This window comes from Notolabrus celidotus, chromosome 22 (assembly GCF_009762535.1).
Source record: "Notolabrus celidotus isolate fNotCel1 chromosome 22, fNotCel1.pri, whole genome shotgun sequence".
NCBI lineage: Eukaryota > Metazoa > Chordata > Actinopteri > Labriformes > Labridae > Notolabrus > Notolabrus celidotus.
In genome coordinates, this window is record NC_048293.1 from 21,175,146 (window position 1) to 21,200,252 (window position 25,107).

At 41.4% G+C, this 25,107-nt stretch overlaps 1 protein-coding gene across 1 annotated transcript; it reads right to left on the reverse strand.

Annotated features, from left to right (window-relative positions):
* Positions 1 to 451: 451 nt before the first annotated feature.
* On the reverse strand, positions 452 to 25,100 carry nol10 (nucleolar protein 10). The gene is made up of 21 exons (XM_034675272.1): positions 24,910 to 25,100; positions 24,674 to 24,719; positions 24,481 to 24,579; positions 24,297 to 24,374; positions 24,174 to 24,211; positions 22,504 to 22,640; positions 22,349 to 22,414; positions 22,133 to 22,193; positions 21,612 to 21,697; positions 21,420 to 21,498; positions 20,653 to 20,802; positions 20,445 to 20,511; positions 19,155 to 19,207; positions 6,436 to 6,562; positions 3,899 to 3,978; positions 3,674 to 3,772; positions 3,484 to 3,576; positions 3,160 to 3,336; positions 2,486 to 2,790; positions 2,088 to 2,190; positions 452 to 1,099 (listed from the first exon to the last, which is right to left on the reverse strand). The coding sequence occupies exons 1-21, from the start codon at positions 24,973 to 24,975 to the stop codon at positions 848 to 850; spliced, it is 2,262 nt and encodes a 753-aa protein (XP_034531163.1). The 5' UTR covers positions 24,976 to 25,100; the 3' UTR covers positions 452 to 847.
* Between the last annotated feature and the right edge of the window lie 7 nt (positions 25,101 to 25,107).

Genomic DNA, 25,107 nt, shown 5'->3' on the forward strand with positions numbered 1-25,107 from the left:
TCCGACTGAGACTCCAGGGACTACAGATCTCTCGCCAAGAAACAGTCCAGCACATAACACCCCCCCACCCCCCCCTGTGAAATCGGGCATTGTTGTTTTTTCCACTTCTTGCTTCTGTAGGCAGCTGGGTCATGGTGAAAATTCATGGAGACATAAAATGAGTTCAAATGAGCCCTGGGGGCCACTGTTGGTATGCTGAGAGGCTCCTACGGACCTCCCTCGCTTTTGAAAAGGGCCAATGCAGGAGCAGAGGGGGTTTACACCATCAAGCACATAGGGGGATGGGAAGGACACCCAGACAGTCCTCCTATTTCCAAGAACTGTAGTGAGTGGCGGGGAAAAGGAGAGAACAAACTTCCCCTCCTCTTTTTCCTGACGTATAGAGGAGGATTACTGCACAGAGGGAGCGTGGTCTGAGAGAGACGATGGAATAAAAACCATGAAGACAAGCAAGTGTTGTACCAAATATAATATCAAGTACAAGAGGTGTACACACTTATGACAAAGAGCATTAAAAAATACTACCTTTCTTTTTACATACATCACCAACCTGTTCTTCAACTCTGGATATGAAAACGTACGACACCGGTTATCTTTTTTTAAATATGCTCTGAATGAGAAGAGAGCAGCTGAACATGTGGTCCAGACCCCCCAGGTGCAGGGTCCAGGCCTAGCTGCTCATCACTGTCAGCCTCTGGCACCTGTGCAGCACGTCTCTTCATGATGTCTCAGCAGCTAAAAATAAAGTCTGCTTTTCTTACGGTATCTGCTTTAATCAAGTTGATGGAAGACAACACAAAACCTTAATGTCAGCTGAGGACTCTCCTAATGATAAAGGTTGCCTTCCTCAGTACCGGCCTCTCCCTCCTCTTCCTCCTCCTCTTCCTCCTCCTCCTCCTCCTCCTCCTCTTCCTCCTCTTCCTCCTCCTCCTCCTCCTCCTCTTCCTCCTCCTCCTCTTCCTCCTCCTCTTCCTCTGCCCCTGCCGACACCCCAGCCCCTCCCTCGACTGCTGCTCAGGTGTCCCGCCGAGCGCCTCAGCTTCTTCCTCTCCTCATGGTGCTCCCACTCCGCCTGCTGCTGCTTCTTCTGCTGCTCCGACTTCAAAAGAAGACAGATAAAAAGTGTTAGACACCATGCACTCATTGTAAAGTCCTACTTAGGATAGGAGGAGGAAATTGAATTGAACTAAAAGAAGACTGCAGAGGTGTTTTGTCTTGTTTGCAATAAAAGAAAAGTGCGTGCAATGACACCTTTGTTCATGTGAAGTCATTTCTTTGAGCAATCTACATTTAAAGCCTGAAACTCAAAAAAGCTAGGATGTAAAATGAAAATAACAGAACTGCAAATCATTCAAAGCCTATATTTGACGGACACCAGTGCAAAGACAACATATCAAATGTTGAGACTAAACATTTTTTGTGTTTTAAGAAATTTGCTCATTTTAAATGTGATGCTAGCAACGCTTTTTATAAAGGTTCTTCTTTTAACAACATACTGTTAACATATGGGAACCAAACAGAGACCAAGTCTGGATGTTAGGAGTTTGGAAAGTGAAAGTTTGGGGTCAGCATGTTGTGGCATCAGATTTGAAATGGGCCAATATTTTTCTGATATGATGTTTTTGCACTTTTTTTCAACTAAGTGTAAAGTTTAAAGGTTTGAAAACATCAAATCTGTTTTTTCAACATTCCGCACAGCACCCGAAAATTTCTGCAACAGGTCTTTACTTCGTACCTCTTGAATCTACAACACTTAAAGGACGTGTACCAATCGAAGTTATGCTCTAGTTTTCATGTTTTAACTCAAAAGCACCAAACATGACTATGAGTTCAGGTTGCAGCTGCCCTCCCCCGGCATGTTTCCTAGTGGTGTTAGCGCCCAACATATGGAGGCTATAGTCCTTGTCGCAGAGGTTGCCGGCTCGACTGCCAGCTGCAAACATTTGCTGCATGTCTTCCCCCTCTCTCTGCTCCCCACATTTCCTGTCTCTCTACAGCTATCCTGTCAATAAAGGCAAAAAGCCCAAAAACATAACTTTAACAGAAAAAAGAACAAATTGAAAATAATGCATCGTATGACCGTCTACCTTTTTGAGAGTGAAGGTCAGCTGTTTGCTGCCCACTGCTGTGTCGGTCATGTTGCTGATTCCAGAGTTCTCCTCCAGCTTCAAACGGTCCTCCAGTGAAGCCCTGAAACAAACATACAGAGCAGTCAGAGGATGGCTTTCCTGTTGTGTCTTCATTTTTAATTAAGTTCTGTGAAACAGCCTTCAAACTAAATCTCAGATTTACAGCAGTGCCAGTTTATGTTCTGAACCCATTTCATGCTCCCAGTTATCCTGCAGCAAGTTTCTACATGTATCCACACAAAGAAGTTTCTGGACAGGTCAGGTCTTCTGGAAACTCTACAAGAATGTGGATTTGTTTCCACAAGTGTCCTGAACAATAAACCAGCTCTAAGTTTAAAATGTTTGTGAAGACGTACTTCTGCAGTTTCTGCTTGCGTGCCATGTCATTAAAACTTCTGAACTCCTCCCCGGCTTTGATCTGATAAAACTGCGGCTGACTTGTCTTCTTGCTCTCGGCCGAGGTCTTCTCTTTTCTGCTCTGATCTCCCTCCAGCAGAACAGTGTCGCGGTCCGCTTCCTTCCTCCCCTGCCGCCGGCGGTCTCGGTCCTCCTGCCGCAGCAACCTGCGCTGCTCCCGCACCTCCTCCACCCAGCTCTTATCGTCGTCCGAGCTTTCCTCTGAGGAGGCTCTACCCTCGGGCTCTTCCTCATCTTCGGCTGCCTGGACAGAAATAACACAAAGATAAAGTCATGTTGTGAAGCTCTGTTATTAAAGCTCTCATTCAGAACTATCATCATCAATTAGAGTTTGCGGAAACACAGCGTGCCTGCAGGATTATGGAGTGTGCAAGCGTCACGCTTAATTTAATATTTCCAAAACAAGAGCCAAATGTGGAAAGCCACTAATTTATGTAATTCTGCATGCACTGGTTCAAACTCAAGTCCCGCCTGAGGATCGTTTCCTCTCCTTCTCACATGGTAACAATTTGGCAGCTCTTGTCTGAAGTCCTTCAATCACAAACTGTTATTTGTCAACACCTGCAGTCTGCAGAGGATCTCATGGGGAACTAACGGCTAAGATCAGACTCACCTGTTGGGAAGCAGCAGCCTGCTTAGCGAGCAGCCGCAGCTTCTTCTTCCTCTTCTGTTCGACCTTGGAGACGATGGGGTTGAGGAGGCGGAAGTCTTCACTCTGCTCGTCAACCTGGTAGTCGGGGTTTTCGAACATCACCTTGAAGCGGTTGTCTCCAAGGAGGCTGGGGAGAGCCTGCAGTTTGGAAAAAGGGAGTAATCGAATCAAGTTCAGACAGAATGAAACCCATAAAATAAATCACAAACTCAGGACACATAATGAGTATTTGAGGTATGAAGCTGTGATCTTAAAACAACCTTGATCTTTTCTTTGCTTTCTTACCTTGCCCTTCTTTTTCCTCACAACCATCTCTAGTTCATCATCGCCCTCCTCCATCAGCTTAAGAGCCAGCTCCTTGTTCACCTTGGGCAGCGTCTGTCTCAGAGACATCAGAAAAATAAATGATCATCTGATCTCTCGTCTCTGAATTGGTTGAAGTTTGAACCTCTGACATGAAGACAGAAGCTCTCACCTTAACCTGCACCCTCTGGGTCCTCGTCTCCTCAATCTTCTGGCGGATCTTATCCTTGCGATACTCCTCATATGCAAACGGATTGGCCATTGTTTTAACCTGTGAGGAGACCAAACAGCAGCAATGTCAATCTCAAACACTCCTCTCTGAAATCATCTGTAGTATCAGTCAAGATGAAACAACTCAGATAAATAATTAAAAGTGTTAACGTGTTAAAAACCTCACCTTGTGATAAAGCCTGATGTCCATGAAGTAGCCGTGCATGTAGGCTCTCAGGAGAGATGATCCCACCAGGTGAGACAAACCTGTTAGAAATAAAGAAACAATGAAATCTGGACTTTTCAGAATAAAATTAATTAAAAAATCAGGAAAGAAAAAACTGAATTTATCCGAAAACGTTCTTGCGTCTATTAATATATTTAATGCAATGTTTGATGGACAGAGATTAGATCTGAAACTGCAGCCACTCATCTGGACCAGTTTCATTCTGCAAAAATTGGCATATTAAAAATGAGCCGGTTAGGCCATGTGGTTAAGTCGTGCGTCCCACATACAGAGGCGATGTTCCTCTGGTGGGCGGTCAGGGTTTGATATCGATCTGCGGCCCCTTTCCCGCATGTCACCTCCCACTCTCTCTCCCTGTTCCTGCTCTATCCGCTGTCCTATCCTCTCAAAATCACAACTTAGAACAAGAAAGCCATTTTAAAATAAAAGAGCGGTGTGGAAACTCATGTAGGAAGACTGGAAGCAGAGATCTGTTAGAGAGGAAAGTGGTGAAACCACGTCCAAGCAGCAGCACAGCTGAGATCAAGCTGCAGCCTGAAACTAAAGTATTTAAAGTTATTTTAAAAACAAAGAATGTTCTGCAGAGTGTTAAAAACTGTTCCTATTCGGAGTCTAACGATCCTCAGTGTGCAGCAGTGTTACAAGACAGCAAAGGAATGTTATAGGATTTACTGCAGAGGGCATTTTCCTGCAGATCTCTGTATGTGAGGTTTTCATTTTCATTAGAACCAGATGGAGAAAAAAATGTGTGGTTGAAGCTCCTGTGAGGAACGTGTGGTTTGTGTTGATTTTAGCGCCCCCTGTGGACAAAGCCTGACGATTTCTCTCTCCCAGACATTAAAGCCTCTGGAAATGTAAATGAACGTAAATGGAATATTTACAATTCAACTATGAAAAAACTCTGTTCAAAAACAGCTTATTATACAGGTCAGAGCATTTCTCAGGACTGTGTGGGCGTGGCCTAACTCTTTGATTGACAGGTCAAGAGAGAGTTCACAGCCTGCATGTTTGAGCCGTCTGACTCTGAATCAAAAGACATAAAGACTCCAGAATTTGAAAATTATTCATTTCAAATAGTCTGAGTGCTGAGTTACAAAATACTTCAGAATCAGGACTTATATAATTTATTAGCTTTATCACTCCGTAGTCTCCGGGGCATCAGGACCATGGGACGCCCGGAGCAGCAGAGGGGGAAGTGTAGTATGTACACGCAGAGGAGCTCGGCTCCGGGTGTCAGACGGAGCTGTTTGTCTAAACTCTGAGCTGTTTGGGGAAAGTTAGTGAACCGGCCCTGGGGAAAGTTAGTGGACCGGTCCTGAGGACAGTTAGTGAAGTGGTCCTTAGGGAAAGTTAGTGAACCGGTCCTGGAGACAGTTAGTGGACCGGTCCTGGGGAAAGCAGGACAATCTAACACCTAAGGCAACACTGAGGGGAGTTGGCTGAGATGTCAGGAGACGGTCTGAGCAGGAGCGGAGTAGTTTTGTTGAACATGTGTGCACATGACTCAGTATTTCATCTATAATTGGTTGGATATTTATTACATAATAAATATCAGGTTAAACCAGCACCCCTTAAAACCCAGTGTGAAAACGTGTTAAAAAACGTAATTGAACATATTTGAAAAAATGGATTGAGGTTGAGTTTTAATATTTGACATAGTTTTTCGTGTTTCCATATGGTCTGAAACATCATAGGTAGAAGGTTTTTGTTGATTTGGGTTACCCGAGCTTTAATAATACTTAAAGAAATAAACTGTTTTAATTCCCTGATGGGATTCTTTGCTTTTGAAAGTTATACAGAAGCATCAGTGTGCTGAAAACTCCCCACAGTAGCTTTAAATAAGAGAAAAGTTCACCCTGAGATTACTCACTGCAGGGTGTGAACGGGTGCAGCAGCAGCAGCAGCATGCACACGTTGTGTTAAATATATTTAAAAAGCATGTTGCGTCAATGCTGCAAAGAATGTGGAGTGGCTGCTCCCAGGATCTCCTATCAGCGAGTCCAGCCTGGTTGTTACATAACCAGGCCACATTACGTGGCTTCTGTAAATGAACACCGCTGTTCCCCCTGCAAGCCCCCTCCCTCCCCCTCCTCTCCCTTTATTCCACAGCAGCCAACCGTCTTCCTGCTTCTTGTCATTTGATCTCTTTACTGCTGAGCCTGCATTCCTCTGTTCATTCAACCCCTCCAGTGTCCTGCCCTCCACTCACACTACACTTTCCTTACCTAAAGACTCTCAATCATTCTGCAGACCTCTAGTTAAGCAGTCTCGCGTTAACCCCCAAGGCGACAAAGTGGATCAGTCTGATTCATAGTTTTGGGTGTAACTTTCAGGGCTGGCCTCGATTTCCCTTTTATTTCAGCGTGATCTCTTTATCCCGTTAACTTTCCAACGAAAAGAGTAAAAGCAACAATTGCTTCGCTCTGCTGTGAAACCTTAAGGTGCAGTCAGGCTTAGTCATAAGAATAGGATCTCACCCAGATTCTCCAGGTCCTTGCGGGTGACGAACTTGTAGTCGTCGTACACGGTGCTCTCGGGGCTCTCCTCCAGCTCCTCGGTCAGGTTGTCGAGGAAGGAGCACCATCGTGGTGCAGGGCCCAGAGCCTGCATGTTCAAACAAACACACACACATGTACGTATGTAAGTGAAATCTGTTGAAACAAACACGTTCTCAGACGATGTTTCCATTCCAGGTTTAAATCTTTGTGTTCGACTTTCCTGACAGCCCGTGGGATTCTGTTGACGAGTAACCAAACAGGGGACGTAGTTAAAGCTTTGATGAAGTTCCTGCTTCACATTCATGCATTTTCATAGCTTGTGACTTTTGACTACTGACTTATACTCTATTTCAGGAACTAACTGGTCTCACTTTGACAAACTGCAGGCTCATCTTATCTTGGTTTTGGCTTACTTCTGTAAAAACATTGTAAGGAAAGATAATCCAACTAAGCCTAACTTCCTCCTAACAATCAGTCCACAGAATATTTAATGATTTCATTCCTCTGTAAGCAAGAGAAGACAGCTTTGAGCCCTCTTCTGTTGCAGATTGTGACTTTTGTCGTTCTGTTATGCAAGAAATTGAATAAAGATGGTGCAACCCTAAAGCTGGCTCTCTGTTAGGATCCACTGGACCAGTCGTCGCCAGGACCTTCAGAGATAAATCATTTGAGTTAAAGGCCCCCTGATGAAGAGGGTTGATGTGCTTAAGGACCCTCAATGGGAGTAAAACTAAAGTGTGGAGGTGAAATAAAACATCTTAGCGCTCTAAAGTTGGCGTAACCAATCGCCGCTGTCTAACCTGTGCCGAAGTTTTCAGACAAAGGACTCAGAGCTCCAGATTCACCCAGCTATGGTACACATTTAAAGAAGGACGCTCTTTTTGTTTAAAAAGCTGCATTAGACTTTGGTTTGATGTCCTGCAGCAGAGACTGATTGGACAGAATCAACGCTACGCATTTTTATTTTCAGTGGCAAAGGAGTTTTAGTGAAGATTGAATCAAAAGATGCACAATCGTTTGCTAAAGGACTGAACACACTGCAACAACTCCGAACTAAGTATCTTATTTTTAGTATAAAATGTCTTTTTAGACTTAATAAATCACATTCTCCAAACAAGTCCAGAAAAATGTCTTATTTTAGGATACTAAAGCCATAAACAAGACCTGAATTGCTTTTAATGAGCAAAAAAATCTGCCAATGGAATCAGAAAAATGTACCATTAAAGTTTCTTGAAATAAGAATAATATTTTAATTCAAGAAACTTCACATGTACACTAGTCTTATTCCATTGGCAGAATTCTTTTTACCCATTAGATGCAATTCAGGCCTTAATTATGGCTTTTAAAATCTTCAAAATAACACATTTCTCTTGACTTCTCTGATGAATGTGGCTTATTTTAAGTCTAAGAAGATATTTTTTTCCTGAAATGAGACAAAAACACTTGCTTAGTTTCAATCCAAGTCTGCAGCTCATGCTTGTACTTGCTCATGCTTTTTTTTTTTTTTTTTGCTCATGCTTTTTGCTATTTTTGTACTTGCTCATGCTCATACAAGCTCATGCTTGTACAGCTCATGCTTGTACTCATACTTGTACTCATGCTTGTACATTACTTCGAATGCAAGTTATCATCCCTCCTCTCTATGCTAGCTCTTCTTAGCTCATCCTACAGATTCTGAACTTCAGCTGTGTTATAGTTTCATAGATCTGAGTCAGCTGAACGTTGAGGCTCTCTTTGGTCTGGCAGCAGTTTGTAGGATATTGATTGCGATTGAGAGTTCTCTCCCTGCAGCAGATCTTCATGAGACCGCCGGGGAGCGTGTCACCGAGGGATCACAGTGCCGACAGGAAAGCAGCTGTCACCTATCACTTAAAACACAGTGTCTATATAAGGAGCTGCATATCTGGCATGTGACTCTTTCATACTATAAAGTCTGTAAACTTAACATATAAACATGAACTGAAACTTCCTGCCTACAGTTAGAGATTATGTTTTAGAGCTTGGTCACGAGGTATGACTACATCACCTGAAGAGGAAGATAAAACAGTAAAAAGTGCTTATATGATGCTGCTCTTATTGCTTTTACAACCATTTCTCAACAGTCTGTGGGTGTGTTCGGTGACATTACATAAAAGGTGCGTCTCATGCATGGTTTCATCCTGGTTTCTTTTGAATCTCCGTCTTTTCTGTCACGTTACAAACGGAGGAGGTGTTACGAAACATTTCTGTTCATGTAAAAGTCATGCCTCGTGACAGGACACTTAAAGCACAGAGGTAAGGAAGGATGAACCCAGGTCCACTCATGCTGTGATGTGTCATTGAAGAGGAATCGATGGATTACGTCACAGGGAGACACACGCCGAGGTCAAAGTCTACAGAATCCCCTACTCACTCCTAGGGGTGTAACGGATCAAAAAACTCACGGTTCGGATCGGATCACGGTTTTGAGTCACGGATCGGACCATTTTTCGGATCAGCAAAAAAAATAAAAAATAAAAAGACAAATATAACTATGTCCTCCATTTATTTTGTAAAACACTTTTAAACTTTTGCCCATTAAATAAAAACAACCATCAACTCAAAATTTACTCTGGGCCCAGTCCTGGCTCATTCACTGCATTTCATGTCATGACAAGTGAAGGACCAGAGGAACTTCAAAAGTTTCACTCCATTCTTCTTTCATTTGGTGATTTTCACCGTCCGCTTTTCTTTGATATGCAAACTGAACACACCGTTTTCGTGCATTCTAGAGTCCTACAGCTGGCAAAGTGCCAATATGCGAACTGCTCCGTAAATGAAAGTGAAAGTTAAAAATTGCACTCGCAGCAGTGGACTCTAAGTGACCCAGTAACGGCCTGTCTGCGTATCGTTGACATGGAGACAAGTCCCGGTAAACACGACCAGAACACAGAGTGAAGGAATAACAGTTCCGGGGCCATGAACAGGCGGCCGGATGCGGTCCGCGGGACGCGTATTGACGGCCTCTGGTCTAGTGGGTGCGCGACGGAATTTCATAACGTGGCTCAATCACATTCAGCATTCACTGTATTTCACAGGGAAACCAAAATGCTCCCATACATGTGATTTAAAAGTTGCAGGAGGGTTTTCAAGTTCCTCTGCTCCTTCACTTGCCATGACTACTGCTGTGCTTGACGAGTGAGTGTGGAGCTGAGAGCCGGTTCCTGCAGAAGCATAAATGGCAAGTTGGCTCAGAGTATTCCTCGAAGTCTGCTTCTTCGAAATGTAAACAACCACGCTCAAGGTCTCTGTCAGGACGGGCTGGATCTCTCATATGATGACGATGATTTCCACCACCATGACACAGGAGTTTAAGACGAGCACACATCTCCTTTAAAATACTAGCAGAGTGTTCTGAGATCAAGCATCCTCTGTGAGGTATTCTCCTAATCACTCTATCAGGACAGAGGAGTCCAAGTTCAGCACATCCATGAGGGTCACGTGGAATTTACCCATTTACACAAAGCAAAGTCTGGTTTACTATACACACTCACACACACAACGTCTCTAGAGTAGCACATGCGGTTTGATCATATCTGAGTCACAGGACAGGCTGTTGATGAAATAAAGCTTTAATAAGCTTTACACATTATGCAGCAGCCTTGTGACGGGCAGATTAACGAACACATGTTCATAAACAGTTGTCTGAATCACTCTGGCTGATTCCCCAGACACAAAGACCGACATCTAACACTCAGGACTGGGACTAACTCTACTCTGCTGTAGCATCCACGCTCTGCACGTACATGACGCAGGAAGGATGGCTGCAACAACCGAGGAGGGAAATCCAGAAACCCTACAACTTTGGTATGGTGGATGGAAGGTCACATGATGCACAAGACATACTACGTCCTAATCATGAGATGTCTGTTCACCTGCAGATGCTTTAAAGCTCCAGGAACTTTCAGGTTGTGTTTCTTGTGTTTGTTTTTCTGGTCTGGCCCAGGGCATGTGTAAGGAGTCTTTCCTTCTTTACTTTAAGTATCACAAACAGAGATTCCTTTAGGCGTTAACAGCCTTGTCTGACACTCACCCTGAGGAACGGAAAACAGGCATCAGAAAATAACACCACAGGAATAATCAACCTTCCCTCTGGTAGTCTTTTGCTTTCATAGGTTTTATAAAGGTGTTAAGTCTGATTTATCCTCCTGTAGCTCCTGTACCTATGCAGAGGAATATGCACCTAGCTGATGTGACCCTTCTCCAAAATGAAACTATGTGTCGAATCAACGGGGACCGCAAGATTGGTCTGCTCGGCGGCATTGTATCCTGCATTTAAAGTACTTCAAGGACACGCGCGCGCACACGCACACATTGATGCTGATTTGATCAATGAAAATGCACCTTAGTTTCACCTCGCTTCACTCCTATGTATTTGTTTGGTAACTTATGTTGTTTTATTTTGTTCTCTATGTCTTGTATTTTTGTTTTCATGTTCTATGTACTGTCTCTTGTTTTTCTCACTCCTGACTTTCCTGATCAATCAAACTCGATCCATTACACCATTGAGAGGTCTCATACCGTTTTTTTCTCCCCTAATCATGCACACACATCCATTTGCAGATCCACTCCACGCGTACCACCAGATTGTCACACACTTTGATCCACATGCAGTCTGGCTAAATACATGCACATTGCACACACACACACAAACAATCAAATCAAAGACACCTTCATCCCACTACAATGAATTCTCTTAAGATTTTAACGTGGAACATCCGTGGGATTGGTGCACAGGCAAAAAGAATAAAGGTATTCAACCACATAAACAAATTACAACCTGATATATGCCTTTTGCAGGAAACTCATACCTCTGACAACCAGAAATTAACTACACTTCAATTTAATCAAATCTTCTCTTCCCATTTTAACTCCAGACAAAGAGGAGTAACAGAATCCATTCAACTTATAAACACCTTCTCTAAAATCTCTGACTACTCTATCAACTGGTCTAAATCCACTTTACTCTCCCTCAGCCCCAGTAGGTGGGATGTGGCAGCCCAAACTCCACCTCACTCCCTTCGCACTGCTAACATCACTTACTTAGGAATCAATATATCCCCCAGGCTATCAGAGTTAGTCAGTCTCAACTTCAACCCCCTCCTAACAACAATAGAAGATGATCTCAAACGATGGATGACTTTCCCATTATCACTAGCTGGCAGGATAGCTGCAATAAAAATGACCATTCTACCCAAGATTAACTACCTTTTCTCAATGATCCCAATAAAACCCCCACCCTCCTGGTTCAAATCCCTGGACTCTATCATTTCAAAATTCTACTGGAAAAACAAGACACCAAGAATTAAATTAACCACCCTACAAAAACCCAAAACCCAAGGAGGTCTACAAGCACCTAACTTTCCCCAGTACTTCACCGCCCAACAACTTCAATACGTTTACAAATGGACCCATCCAACTGAATCTGACTACTCCTGGATAGATATAGAACAAACACTTTGTAAAGAAATTCTCATCTCGGACCTTCCTTTCATGTCACCTTCCATCAAACATCACTCCTGCTTTAAAAATCCCACCATAGGAACTACTCTGACAGCCTGGTGGAAATTACACCAAACTACTAACTCCACATTCTTTCCCACCAAACATACTCCCATCTGGAACAACCCTGACTTCAAAATGAACAAACAGCCACTCTACTTCTCATCATGGGCCACTAAGGGTATCACGCACCTCAAGCACATTTTTCACAACAACAGTCTGGCCCCATTATCTCATTTGGCCCAGAAGTTCGGCATTGGGGAGAACCATTTTCTAGAACTCCTCCAAATTCGCTCTGCAATAAAAACTCATATCAACATCAACTCAACTAGCTTAGAATTATCATCATTATCTTCAGATATAATTAATATCAAAACAAGGAAAAAACTTCTATCCAAAATTTATAAAATCATCTCATACTCTGACCAATCTATATCCATCCCGTCAACAAAATGGGAACAAGACCTTCAGATCACTCCCAATGACGACTTCTGGACCCAAATCTGCAAAAATATTTTCTCCACGTCTATCAACACTAATATGCAGCTAATACAATACAAAATCATTCACAGAGTACACTACACGGGGGAAAGGATGTTTAAAATGGGCCTCACTACTTCCAACATCTGTCCGCACTGCACACAAAACACTGTTGACACCTACATGCATGCAACTTGGGACTGCACTCCAATAAAAGAATTCTGGAAAGAAATCACTGATCACCTTTGCCTTCTTTTAAGTTGCCACATCCCACTCTCGCCCACACTCTGTCTACTGGGAGACTTAACCAACATTAACCTCAACATCATACCCACCAGAATACTCCTTACAGTCCTCACCATCGCCAAGAAAACCATACTAATGAACTGGAAATCAAGAAAAAAAATCAACATTTCACTCTGGAAAAACTTACTCACAGAATACATAGCAATGGAAAAACTGACCGCCAATCACACCAATCACACCACCCATACCATACACACAAAAACATCTCACACCTCAACCATGACACCCACACCACAACAACAAAATAGCAGTAATCAGCCATCCATCCTCCACAAATTCTTTCTTTTCCTTCTTTATTTTACTTTTTCAAATATCTCAGTGATATTAACCCTAAATGGAAATAGCTAGCCCAGTGTTTGATACATTCGTCTATGTGCCATTTGTCTCTGATTAACTTATCTGTGTCAATTCCCTACTTCCCTTTTATTTGTTTTGTTTCTCAAACTTTTTTTTTTTTTTTTTTTTTGATGACTATTGCAACTCTGGTTATTGTTATTATTTATTATTACTAGTATTATCATTACTATTATGCTTTAATCTCCAACATCAATACACAATTTCCTTTATCATTATTATTATAAAATTTCTTAAAATTATTAAGTTGCTGTTTCTTGTTTGTTTGTTTGTCTGTTTGTTTTTCTTCTTCTTGGTTTTTTTTTTTTTTTTTTTTTTTTATGGTGGTCATTATCATCATTATTATTACATAAATATATTTGCCTGTTTGCTTTTTTAGTTACCTTTATTTTTAATTGACTCTGTTTTATTTGTTATGGTTTATCTCCTCTGAATTTGATTACCCACAACATCAACACTATATCTGTTTACACGTCCTTAATTATGTGGTTTCCAAAATGATTTAGTATATATGGGTTTTTTTTTTGTTGTTGTTTTGTTTTGTTCTGTTTTTTATTTTTATTTTTTTTGTTTATCATTTTCTTTTTCACTATTTTTATTTATTATTATTATTATTATTATTATTATTATTATTATTATTATTATTATTATTATTATTTTATTTCTCATTAGAATTAGTTGTTTTACTGATACTGGTTGTGATGATAATTATTATTGTTATTATTATTATTATTATTATTATAACTGCTATTATTATTATTTAAAAAAATATATTATTTGTTTATTTATTTCTCACTAAATACACAATAACTTTAGTTGTCTAGCCTTCATTTTTCAATAGTTCAACCCAACATCTTTTACATTTTATTTTATTGATTTATTTTGTTGGTCTGCCCTCATCAGTAACTTAGTAACATTAGTTATTTAATCTTCATTTAAGTTTAACTCCTTCAACTACAACATCCCTTTTTTTTTTGTTTTGTTTTGTTTTGTTTTGTTTATACTATTAATTCTCTGATTTCATCTTTCATGCTCTCCTATCTGCTTTCCATCCCCTCTCTTCATCTTTACGACATAACCGCACCCCATCACCTCCATCATTATGTTGAAATGCTGAGCATTTCAACATATTGTTCTTCTACTTTAAACTTATTTTTCTTCTTCCGTGACCGCTTTCACAGCCTTCAAATTTTGTCCGATTTTCACCGTTCAACTTTTAAACTATTCAGCTTCTTCTCCATTCGCAGGCTATATCTTTTCACATATTCAACCCTTATACTTTTTGAATTATTCAACTTTATTCAACCTTTATTTTAACATTGAAACAGATGGGGCGGAATCTTCAAATCCACTTCAACTTCTTCAACTACTACAGCTCATAGCTTCAGCATACTTTCACTAATACACTCCATTCAAACTTTAAACTGTTCACAAGACTTTCAGCTATCTACACATGTTTCACTTCTTTGATACCTTTCACAGTTTCACAGATTTCACTGTTCAAAAATTCATCAAATTTCAGCTCTTCCCTCACTTTAACATTGGTGTGTATGGGGTGGAACTCTGGTGAGCAGAGTGAGAGGTTCAAAACTTAGAGTGGGCAGGCTGGGAAAAATATGGGACATGGCCTCTGGAAAAATTGCCAGAAAATCCACAAATTTCACTCCACATACACAAATAAGACATCAAAACGTTCCCTGTCTTCTCCTGCTTCTGTCAAAGAGGTTACCAAAGCAAAAGATTGTACCGTTGAGCCAGCAGGTCACCAACTGTCAGAGAAAGTCTCTCTGCTTGGCCATCTGCCGTAATGTTAAACATTTCTGGAGGGCAGCAAAGTTTCACTTTTCTTAAATCGCTGCCCTGAATACATTTCTGACTGTACAGACATGAAAAACACATCACTGTGTTCATCAGGGTCTTCTGATGCTCACGGTTTGATCCTTTTTCTGATAGCTATTACGGTTATCGCATAGTGTTGGCATATGTAGACCCTAATTTACTCCATGAATCCCATTCTTAATCAACTGTCACACAGCAGTTACACAGCTGGTCCCATCACCATGGAAACAGTTAATGACAGTTGGAAACAGTTAATGACAGTTGGAAACAGTTAATGACAGTTGGAGACACATGTGATTCAGATGACCTCATCAGTTCTGACTGACACAAAGACACACGCACACACATGTGATTCAGATGACCTCCTCAGTGAGTGACAAACACACACACACACACACACACAAACACACATAGGTGATTAAGATGACCTCATCAGTGAGTGACAAACACAAGCACGCATGCACACACAAACACACACACACACAGACACACACACAGACACACAAGCATGCACAAACAGGTTATTCAGATGACCTCCTCAGTGAGTGACAAACACAAACACACACACACACACAAACACACACAGGTGATTCAGATGACCTCATCAGTGAGTGATAAACACAAGCACGCATGCACACACAAACACACACATACACACACACACAGACACACAAGCACGCACACACAGGTGATTCAGACGACCTCCTCAGTGAGTGACAAACACAAACACACACACACACACACAAACACACACAGGTGATTAAGATGACCTCATCAGTGAGTGACAAACACAAGCACGCATGCACACACAAACACACACACACACACAGACACACACGCACGCACACACAGGTGATTCAGATGACCTCATCAGTGACTAATAAAACACAAACACACACACACACACACACACACACACACACACACACACACACACACATACAAGTAAGACATTTCCATAGTTTGTCAAGCAGTTTATAGGTGCTACTACTTCTAACACTTCAACTTCTTTTTAATTTTTCCACTTTATTCACTTCTTCTCCTTTTTCACTTCTTCTCCTTTTTCACTTTTTCTCCCTTTTCCACTCCTTCACCTTTTTTCCACTTCTACTTTTTCCACTCCTTCAACTTCTTCTCCTTTAACCACTTCTTCCACTTCTTCAACTTCCTCTCCTTCCACTTCTTCTACTTCCACTAATTCAACTACTTCTACTACTCTTCCACATGTTCAGCTGTGTTTCACAGCTTTCAGCCTTCAGCTTCAGCATTTCAACGCATTTGCTTTCAGGAAATGCAACCTTTCTAGTTAAAACAGAAATACACAAACACACAGACACACAAACACACAAACACACAAACATACACAAACATAAAAGGACTCACTGATCACCGCATAAAACTGGGACCTCCTCTGCCACCCTACCCGTCTTACATAACAGCTGTGTCATCACCCTCAATCAGTGCATCATCATTGCGTGCATCACATGAGGGGGGGCTTCCTCCCTTGGGTCTGGTGGCCCCCCTAAAATGTATGCACCTGAAACTGGCCTGGCTCTGCAATTCGCAAGTCCCCTCCCAAGGGTCTGGGGGCTGCCTTTGCAGAGCCGGGCCTGGCCGATACCAGTCTGCTGGTAGCTACAGCTCCTCCCTCCACCATGCCCTCTCATCATCCGCAGTGGCACACTACAAGCTTTCTAGAGTCCACTTATAAATACCCTGTAAATACCCATCAAACTACAACATGCACATAAACATCAACACCCATATAACTGCACACACACATTCATAATCCCCCTTCTAAAACCTCTCTTGTCCTTCTCAAAAGCAAGCATTTTTTCTCTTCTAGTCTTTATCTTCTCTTTCTATTGTGTTTTTTCTCTTTTCTCTTTCTTGACAATCCCCTCCATAACAGTCTACTCTCTTTTTTTTTTTTCCTCTGTGTGTGTTTTGTTTTGTGATCGTCACCTATAGTTCAACTCTTCTTTTCTAACCGTTTTTTTTTGTTTGTTTGTTTTTTGTTTGTTTTGTTTTGTTTAACTTCTCGTCTCTTTGTTTGTTTTGTTTTTTGTTTGTTTTGTTTTGTTTAACTTCTCGTCTCTTTGTTTGTTTTGTTTTTTTTGTACTTTGTTCTATACTTGATGGCTTTGTTTGGTTGTTGCTCTCAAGTTCTATGGTTTGTTTTTCTTTTGTGTTCTGTTTGATGTCTAGCACTTGTGTCTGTTGCATATATTAAATAAAAAAAAAAAAAAAAAAAAAAAAAAAAAAAGTACTTCAAGGATCCCCGCTCTTCAGCCGCTCATCGGCCGTGTATTTCATCTCCTCCTCTCTATTCTTCATGTCTGTATGATAAACAGCAACATGTATCAGCTGTAGATTGACATAACACGCTCTGAATCTCTGTGGAAAAGTCAACAGAGGTCGTAGCGGGGCCGGAAGCAGGCGACTGGACAACCAGAGAGACCACACTGCCCTCAAGTGTTTCGGCGGGGTATTGCTGCACGACACGGACACATCTACGCAGAAGTATGTGGTGTTCATGTCAGCATCAGCCCCTGCTGCGTAGGGTTGACGCAGAAGTATAAACCAGTCTTAAAGCTGGAGTTGGTAATCAGATTTAGATACCCTTTTTGTTATACTGGTTAAAATGATCTTTATGTCCTGATGGTAATCAATATATATTGTGTTCTTAAAAAAAGAGCGAGGAAAAGCTGCTATCTACAGCCAGAGTAAACCTGGGAAAACACCAACCAATCACCGTTTTTTGGGTGCCAAAATTTTAAACCATTCAAATCCTGTCCTGTCGTTCTGCCCTCCTCCTGCGCGTACATTTCCCCGGCGTGTACTCCGAGTCCCCGTCTCCTGCCACTGCTTCCCCTGACTCTACTCTGACTGCTCGCTCGACCTCAGGCCTGTCCCCTCTGACCCGATGAGGTGCTTTGCTCAGGACTGTAGTCCGGATCAGAGTCTGAAAAGCTCTCACCACGGGGGTTCTGACAAGCAGAAGAATCAATGACATTTAGTAAGTCCTACAGAAATATATATGTACGCTGTAGGGATGACGAGCCGATTGCTGAACACGTTGAGTTTTACTAACCGGTCACTGTCGGCCGTGATCACGCCAACCAACAAGCAACAATCAATGTTTGAATGAATGAAGAACTTCTCTTGTCTCTCCTCTCTACCGCTCGCACACTCTACACCTCTCCTGATGCCTTCAATGACTGTCAACACTGTAGGAATTAAGAACATCTACACTGAATACGTTTAACAAACAGTAGAGCTGTTACAGTATTATATATGTGTTATAACTTTTCTCCTGATATCATGTCACCAGTACAACTGGATAATGCTAGCATGATAGCTGTGAGTACTAACAGCAGCCATGTTTGTTTGTGTTTTTAACTTTCACTATGAGAATGTTTTGGTGAGGACCGGTTTTGAATCAGTCACCATCATATGGTCGCAAGTCAGCGGCGCTCGTGCATGTGAGCGGGGGGTCGTTTTGGAGGAGCTCCGAGGGAAGAGGGGAGGGGTTAGACCGAGTCATGAGGACATGCTACATTCAAATTCATGCTAGTTTTCCGAGACTACCAACCCCAGCTTTAAGTGTTAATTTCAGTCTGTTTAATAACCAGATGAAAACTCCTTAGCAGTGCTTTAAGTCCTCAGAGCGATCACTTTAAAGCGCTTATTTAAGTTTCTGAGTCCTAATGTGCTACCGGCTCAATCCAGAGTTATTTTTAACTGCATAAGAGAGTGTGAATAAAAGCAGCCCCTGTGTGCAGCAGAGTATAATGTCCTGTCTGTATGTTATTGTTAGTCAAAGACTCTCCCAGAGACACGGTCCTCTCATATTGAATCTACTTCTAAATGAAATGTCTGATAAAAAGAAGCATCAGGTAAATCATCAGTGTTTGCATGCTTTTCCTAACTCTTCTATGTCCTCCTTGTGCACTGCGCTGCCTCGCTTACCTGCCAACCTGAGGGACTTCTGTCACATGAGGTGTCCAAACACTGAAGGTTAACAGAACACAACTACCCCGTAATCATCAAATATCCTGTTACACTTCAGAAAGTCTCGTCTCGTCTCGCAGGCTGTTTGTGCCATCAGCTCAGCACCTGCTCCACAGGATGTGAGTGTGACCTGCATCCTGTTTGTACGGTGCCCATGTGAGGGAAACAAAGAGCTCGGGACTCACCGGGATGTAGAATGTGCTCATCTTTGGGTCTTCATTGGCAGTGAAGAGCATACCTGACGGGCGGACAGACAGACACAGGATGCAGTTAGAACAATGTGAGGATGGAAGCAGGGCGGATATACAGGCGGACACACGGGACTTAGTATCATGTCATGCGTTTGAACGTTCACTAGTGTTTAATATAAAAAAAAAAAGAGGCTGGTAACAATCCTAGGAGCTAAAGTTACTTCTATCAAACTGTCTTAGACAGCTCCAAAGTTTTAAAGGGGAAAAATCAGAATCAGAAATACTTTATTATCCCGGGGAGGGAAATTTGGGCATTATAGCGCTCTTATAAACAGTATGTAAGAAAGTAAGATATTAATAGAAGAAGGAATTAAATAAAAATAGAATAAAATAAAGATAGAATAAAAAAAATAAAAATAAATAAAGATCATAAAATAGAATAAAATAAAATAAAAATAGAATAAAATCTAACAGAATAAAATAAAAATAAAATAAAGCTCAAATAAAATATAATAAAGATAAAATAAAAAATATATATAATAAAGATTAAATAAAGCTCAAATAAAATAGAATACAGATAAAATAAAATAAAAATAGAATAAAATTAAATAAAATAAAAATCAAATAAATCTCAAATAAAATATAATAAAATGAAATAAAAATAGAATAAAATAAAATAAAGATCAAATACAATAGAATCAAATAAAATAAAGCTAAAATAAAATAAAAATAGAATAAAATAAATAATAAATAAAATAAAAAAGGAAGAACTCGTCAGCTGGATTTTAATGAGAATTAAACCCGACTATTTTAATCGTAAGATATATTTCACTGGGGTTCACTGTGGACGTTCCCTTCCAGTTTCTTGTGTTTGAAAACCGCCTGACATGCAAAGACAGAACGGACAAAGAGAAGAGGCATACAGTGTCTGAACTGTGCTGTATGATGGCGCCGCCTGGAGGAGACAGAAGAGATGCAAGCTGTCTTTGACATTTATTTAAAATCTTTGAGTTAGTTTTGTGAATATTTGAACTTTGATTTCTCTCCCCTGTGAAGATGATTGAGCTGCAGAGTCAGCTACCTGCTGACACTTTAACCTACTTTAATTTTGATTCATGTTTACTTCTCTTCACTTTGTTTGTGACTGTGTTTGTTCAAGTACACTTTTATTTTGTACAGGAGACGTTCAGTATTTGCAAAAGGTACGTTCCTTTGCATCGACTCCTTGCACTCCTGCTGCTTGAGTGAGGATGAAACAAGAAAAGTGTATCTCATTGTTCTCACCTGAATCAGGGTACATGCAAACATCGTTGATGTTGGTCTGAGGCTGTATGGAGGAGAACACTTTGCCCTGTGGTGGAAAGACAGAGAGCATGAGATGAAAGTGCATTAATCCAGACTGCTAGTGCAAACTTGGGCTGACATCAGTAGGAGAAGACATTATACAAGTGACCCTTTATACATCATCATTAACATGCAGCACAAGCCTTACAGTGTCTTTGTTCCAGATCTTTATAATCTTGGAGTCGGCAGACAGAACCAGGTCCAGCGGGCCGTGAAAGTTGAGGGACTTGATCGGCAGGTTGTAGAAGTGGTCTTTAACCAGCAGCGGCTGATTGGAGCGCAGGTCGTAGAGCAGCACCTTCAAGACAAAGACACCTTTAAAATCTGTTTCACTCTGTAGAGGAAGGTCTTCATGTGCTGAGACATTCCTCTGAAAAGTTTAATATGTGTTCAAGACAACTTTAATATTTCTTATAACTTCCAACTGCAAGTTTCATGCTAAACCAAATGAGGGGACGTCAAAAAGGCAGGTGCTACACCCGACCTTTGACGTCATGTTTGAGCTCAGTGACACGTTCTTAAAATCATATCAGCCACTTCTTTCTGAATCCACCAACCTCAGGACGATGAGGAGGAAGACATGAACACAGTCGATACTTCAACACATTAATGGCAGTGAAGGTTAAGAGCAAAGCTTTAGTTATGACGTTTACTGTAAGACAACAGAGATCTGTATGATGCAGCCATTTTTACGCTTGGTCCTACAGAGGTGGATCTCTTATCTTAATTGCAGCTTGAGCTACCAGAAGGAGAAGATGTGAATAACAATTATTGCCTAGCAAACCTGGCTAGCCTGATGTCTGGTTTTGAGCTACAGGCCTCTAGACTTGGGTGATTTGCTGCAGACAGCATTCATGAAATGATTTCGTTTTATTCAAGACCAATCCCAAACCAGGCTGAAAGTGTCTGGCTCACCTGTCCCGTGCTGGTACCCACTGCCAAGGTGAGGGAGCCGTTAAACTTCAGAGCACTTATTGACGGCAAACTTTGAACTCTGTCAGCAAAGAAAAAGAATAACATCACTTTAAAGGGATACAAAATAAATTAAAGCTCAAATAAAAGATAAATTCTGACACAAGCCTCTCAGCGTAACAAACTGACACCTACTCTGTTCCCTCAGCGATGCTGCTCAGGGCGCAGTCCAGCGTGCCCACTCTGCTGCGGACACGAGGGTCCCAGCACTCCACCCTTCCCTGGTAATCACATGGAGAAGACATCGAACAGACAGATGCATGAGACTGAACAACTCGATGGCTTTCAAAAGACACTTTCGGATGAAAACAAAGCTATGAAGGGCAACTCCTCACGCTGACTGCTTTAACTGCATGCATGAAAAAGCTTCAACTTTAACCCCCTGACAATCAGAAGTTATTGTTTTATAAATATAAAAGTACTCCTCCTACATACTATGTACTCATCCAGCACTGACCATGCTCCGAGACTATTAAATCCTCCTTTAGGGCGTTTTTGTCGTTATAAACATGTAGAAGATGAAGTATAACACAAGTCTGAGTATTTCAAAATGCCCTTTACAATTAACAGCCATACAAACACACACAGTCACACTTCCACTTGTGTCTGTTGTTAACGGCTGCCTCATTTCACACACAGCCTGCTACGACACTTACCTCAGAGGTTCCTGTGGCAAGCAAATGATGGACCGGATTGATGTCACACACATTGTTCTCCCTGGAAGTCAAGAAAAAGAGGCATCGTCAGAGAGCATAACAAGGATCTAACCTGTTACTGACAGTGTGCACAGCAGACTTCTCACCCGGCTCAGCGGAGAGTTCAAAAGTTACAGTTCAGGGTCTTAAATAAATCACAGCTGCGTGTTTACTCACGCAGCATCCGTCTGAAGTGAGTTGAGGAAACGTCCTTGCTCCAGATTCAGTCTGAACACCTCTGAACTGAAAATGAAAACATGAACAGTGTGAGCCAACTTGGTTACCCCAAAAAAAAGAGAGTCTTAACACGTGTGTTTCAGTTCCACTCTCACCTGGCCCCCACGAGAAACAGATCACAGGAGGGATAGTGGTAAGAGAAGTCGCGTCCAAACTTTGGGATGCGTGTCTTGTAGTAGTGTCCGTGCTGCGAGTGGAACTCGACGTATCGGTCACTGTGCAAAAACACCAACTGCAGAGACGCAAGAGACAAAACAGACGCCGAGTTTAGAAATCAAAACACGCTTCAACACTTCAGGAATTCTGCAGAGCGCAACTGAGTATCTGATTATGACCTGGTTGCTCTCCCAGCTGAGACCTGACCGTGTTCACATGCTTATTTTTCTCAATAAGAACAAGTAGACAGAAAACTGGACACTGTGAGTCTGAAGTATGTTTCTGTTCAGTTCCCTTGTTGAAGTCTGAGCCTTCACTTTTATGATTATACGTCCGCAGAGATTATGAGCCTGCTCCACATGTTGATATTCAGCGTGTTTAACATTTTGAACACCTCAATATGATCCGTAGATATTCAATACCGTCAGTTACAGTCATGGACAAAGTATTGGCACCCCTTGAATTTTCCCAGAAAATACAACATTTCTCCCAGAATTTTTTGCAATTAGAAATGTTTTTGGTATACACATGTTTGTTGCATTTATGTGCATCGGAACAACACAAAAAAACTGATGAAAAAAGGCAAAATTTACAGAATTTTTAACAAAACTCAAAAAACTAGCCGGACAAATTTATTGGCACCCTTTTAAAACTGTGGGTAAATCACTGCGTCCAAGGAATCATGAAATCTGGAGACTATCAAAAGATTTTGGGCCGCAATGTAGGGCCTGGTGTCAGAAAGCTGGGTCTGCGTCAGAGGTCATGGGTGTTCCAGCAGGACTATGAACCAAAACATACCACAAAAAGCACCAAGACATGGCATGAGACAAAGCCCTGGAGACTTCTGAAGTGGCCATCAATGAGTCCTGATCTAAATCCCATTGAACACCTGTGGAGAGATCTCAAAACTGCTGTTGCAAGAAGGCACCCTTCAAATCTGAGAGACCTGGAGCAGTTTGCAAAAGAAGAGTGGTCCTAAATTCCAGTTGAGAGGTGTAAGAAGCTTGTTGATGTTCATAGGAAGCGATTGGTTTCAGTTATTTCTTCCAAAGGGTGTGCAACCAAATATTAAGTTGAAGGTGCCAACAATTTTGTCCGGCCCATTTTTTGAGTTTTGTGTAAAATTATGTCAGTTTTGGCTTTTTTCTTCAGTTTTTTTGTGTTGTTCCAATGCATATAAATGCAATAATCATGTGTATACCAAAACCATTTGTAATTGCAACAATTTCTGGGAGAAATTGTGTATTTTCTGGAAAAATTACAGGGGTGCCAATACTTATGTACATGACTGTATATACACTGTGTCATGAAGGAAAATTTGATTCAGGGGAAAAAACACATTTTGCATCGTTTTTGGCATGGAATCGATTACTGAAAATACTTGAAATTGACATCCGTATTCTTAAGCGTGCTGTGAATCGTCTCAAGGCCTTACACAGTACAACAGAAGCTGTCAAAGCTGTGGCTCATGGTTTGATTTCATCCATTTCAGCTTGTTTCTTAAATCTCCTCACACACACACTGTAGGGCAATGGCAGGACAACACCATGCATACACTGACCACAAACACATCAAACCATCTATCTACAGCTTGAGGATCACATCTTACCTTAGAGTAGTCGTCTGACAGGATGTCAAAAGCCACAACTGTGAGACAGAGAAAATAAATGCATTACACTATAAGGTACATGACATCAGTGACATACAGCTGAGAGTGTGTCTGCTGATTTACCATCTGAATCCAGACAACGCTCAAACTTCAGGGACAACTGGTAGGTGTCATAGCAGCGTATCCTGGGTTTGTAAGTGCCTGAAATTCATACATTAGTTTACAAAAATCCAAAAAAGAAGGTTTTGGTTTGACTGACTCAGTAAGGGATGGTTGGAGAAACACTTCCCACAGAGCTTGTTCTTACCTGCTGCCAGGATGTACTGGCCATCCCGGGACACTCTGATTGAGGTGCACACTGTGGGCATCTCAAAGTCCTGGATGAGCTCAATCCTGCGCTGGATGTCTGTAGTTAAATAACATGTTTTAAAAAAATCTGTGATAACTTGTGATTTAAATGAAATGTACCTGTGGGGTTGAAACTGTAGCAGCTAACTCACCAACATCTTTCTTCTGTAGCTGTCTCTTCTTCCGATCTGACAGCCACTACATGACAAGGTGATAAAGCAGATCACAGTTACATTAACACTTTTAAATAATGGTTCAAAATGCTCATTTTCAGATTATCACCACTTACACTCTTGTACTGGCTAGCTGTGTTAGCCAGCTAGCTAGGTTACAGCACTATCTTTAAATGTTGTAAAATGTAACAATGTGTTAAAACTCCAGTTCTTACCTCCGGAAGAGCCTTTCCATGACTTAAATTATAAATCTTCACATCATTCACACTGGATATCTGCATTGTAGAGAGTGAATGAGACTCAGGTCCCACATAACACTGTTACTACACACCGGTGAACTCAAACTGGATCCACGTTGTTGCTGCAGAGCAAAAACAGGATGTGACGCTGAGTTTCCAGAAATAGGTCCGAGT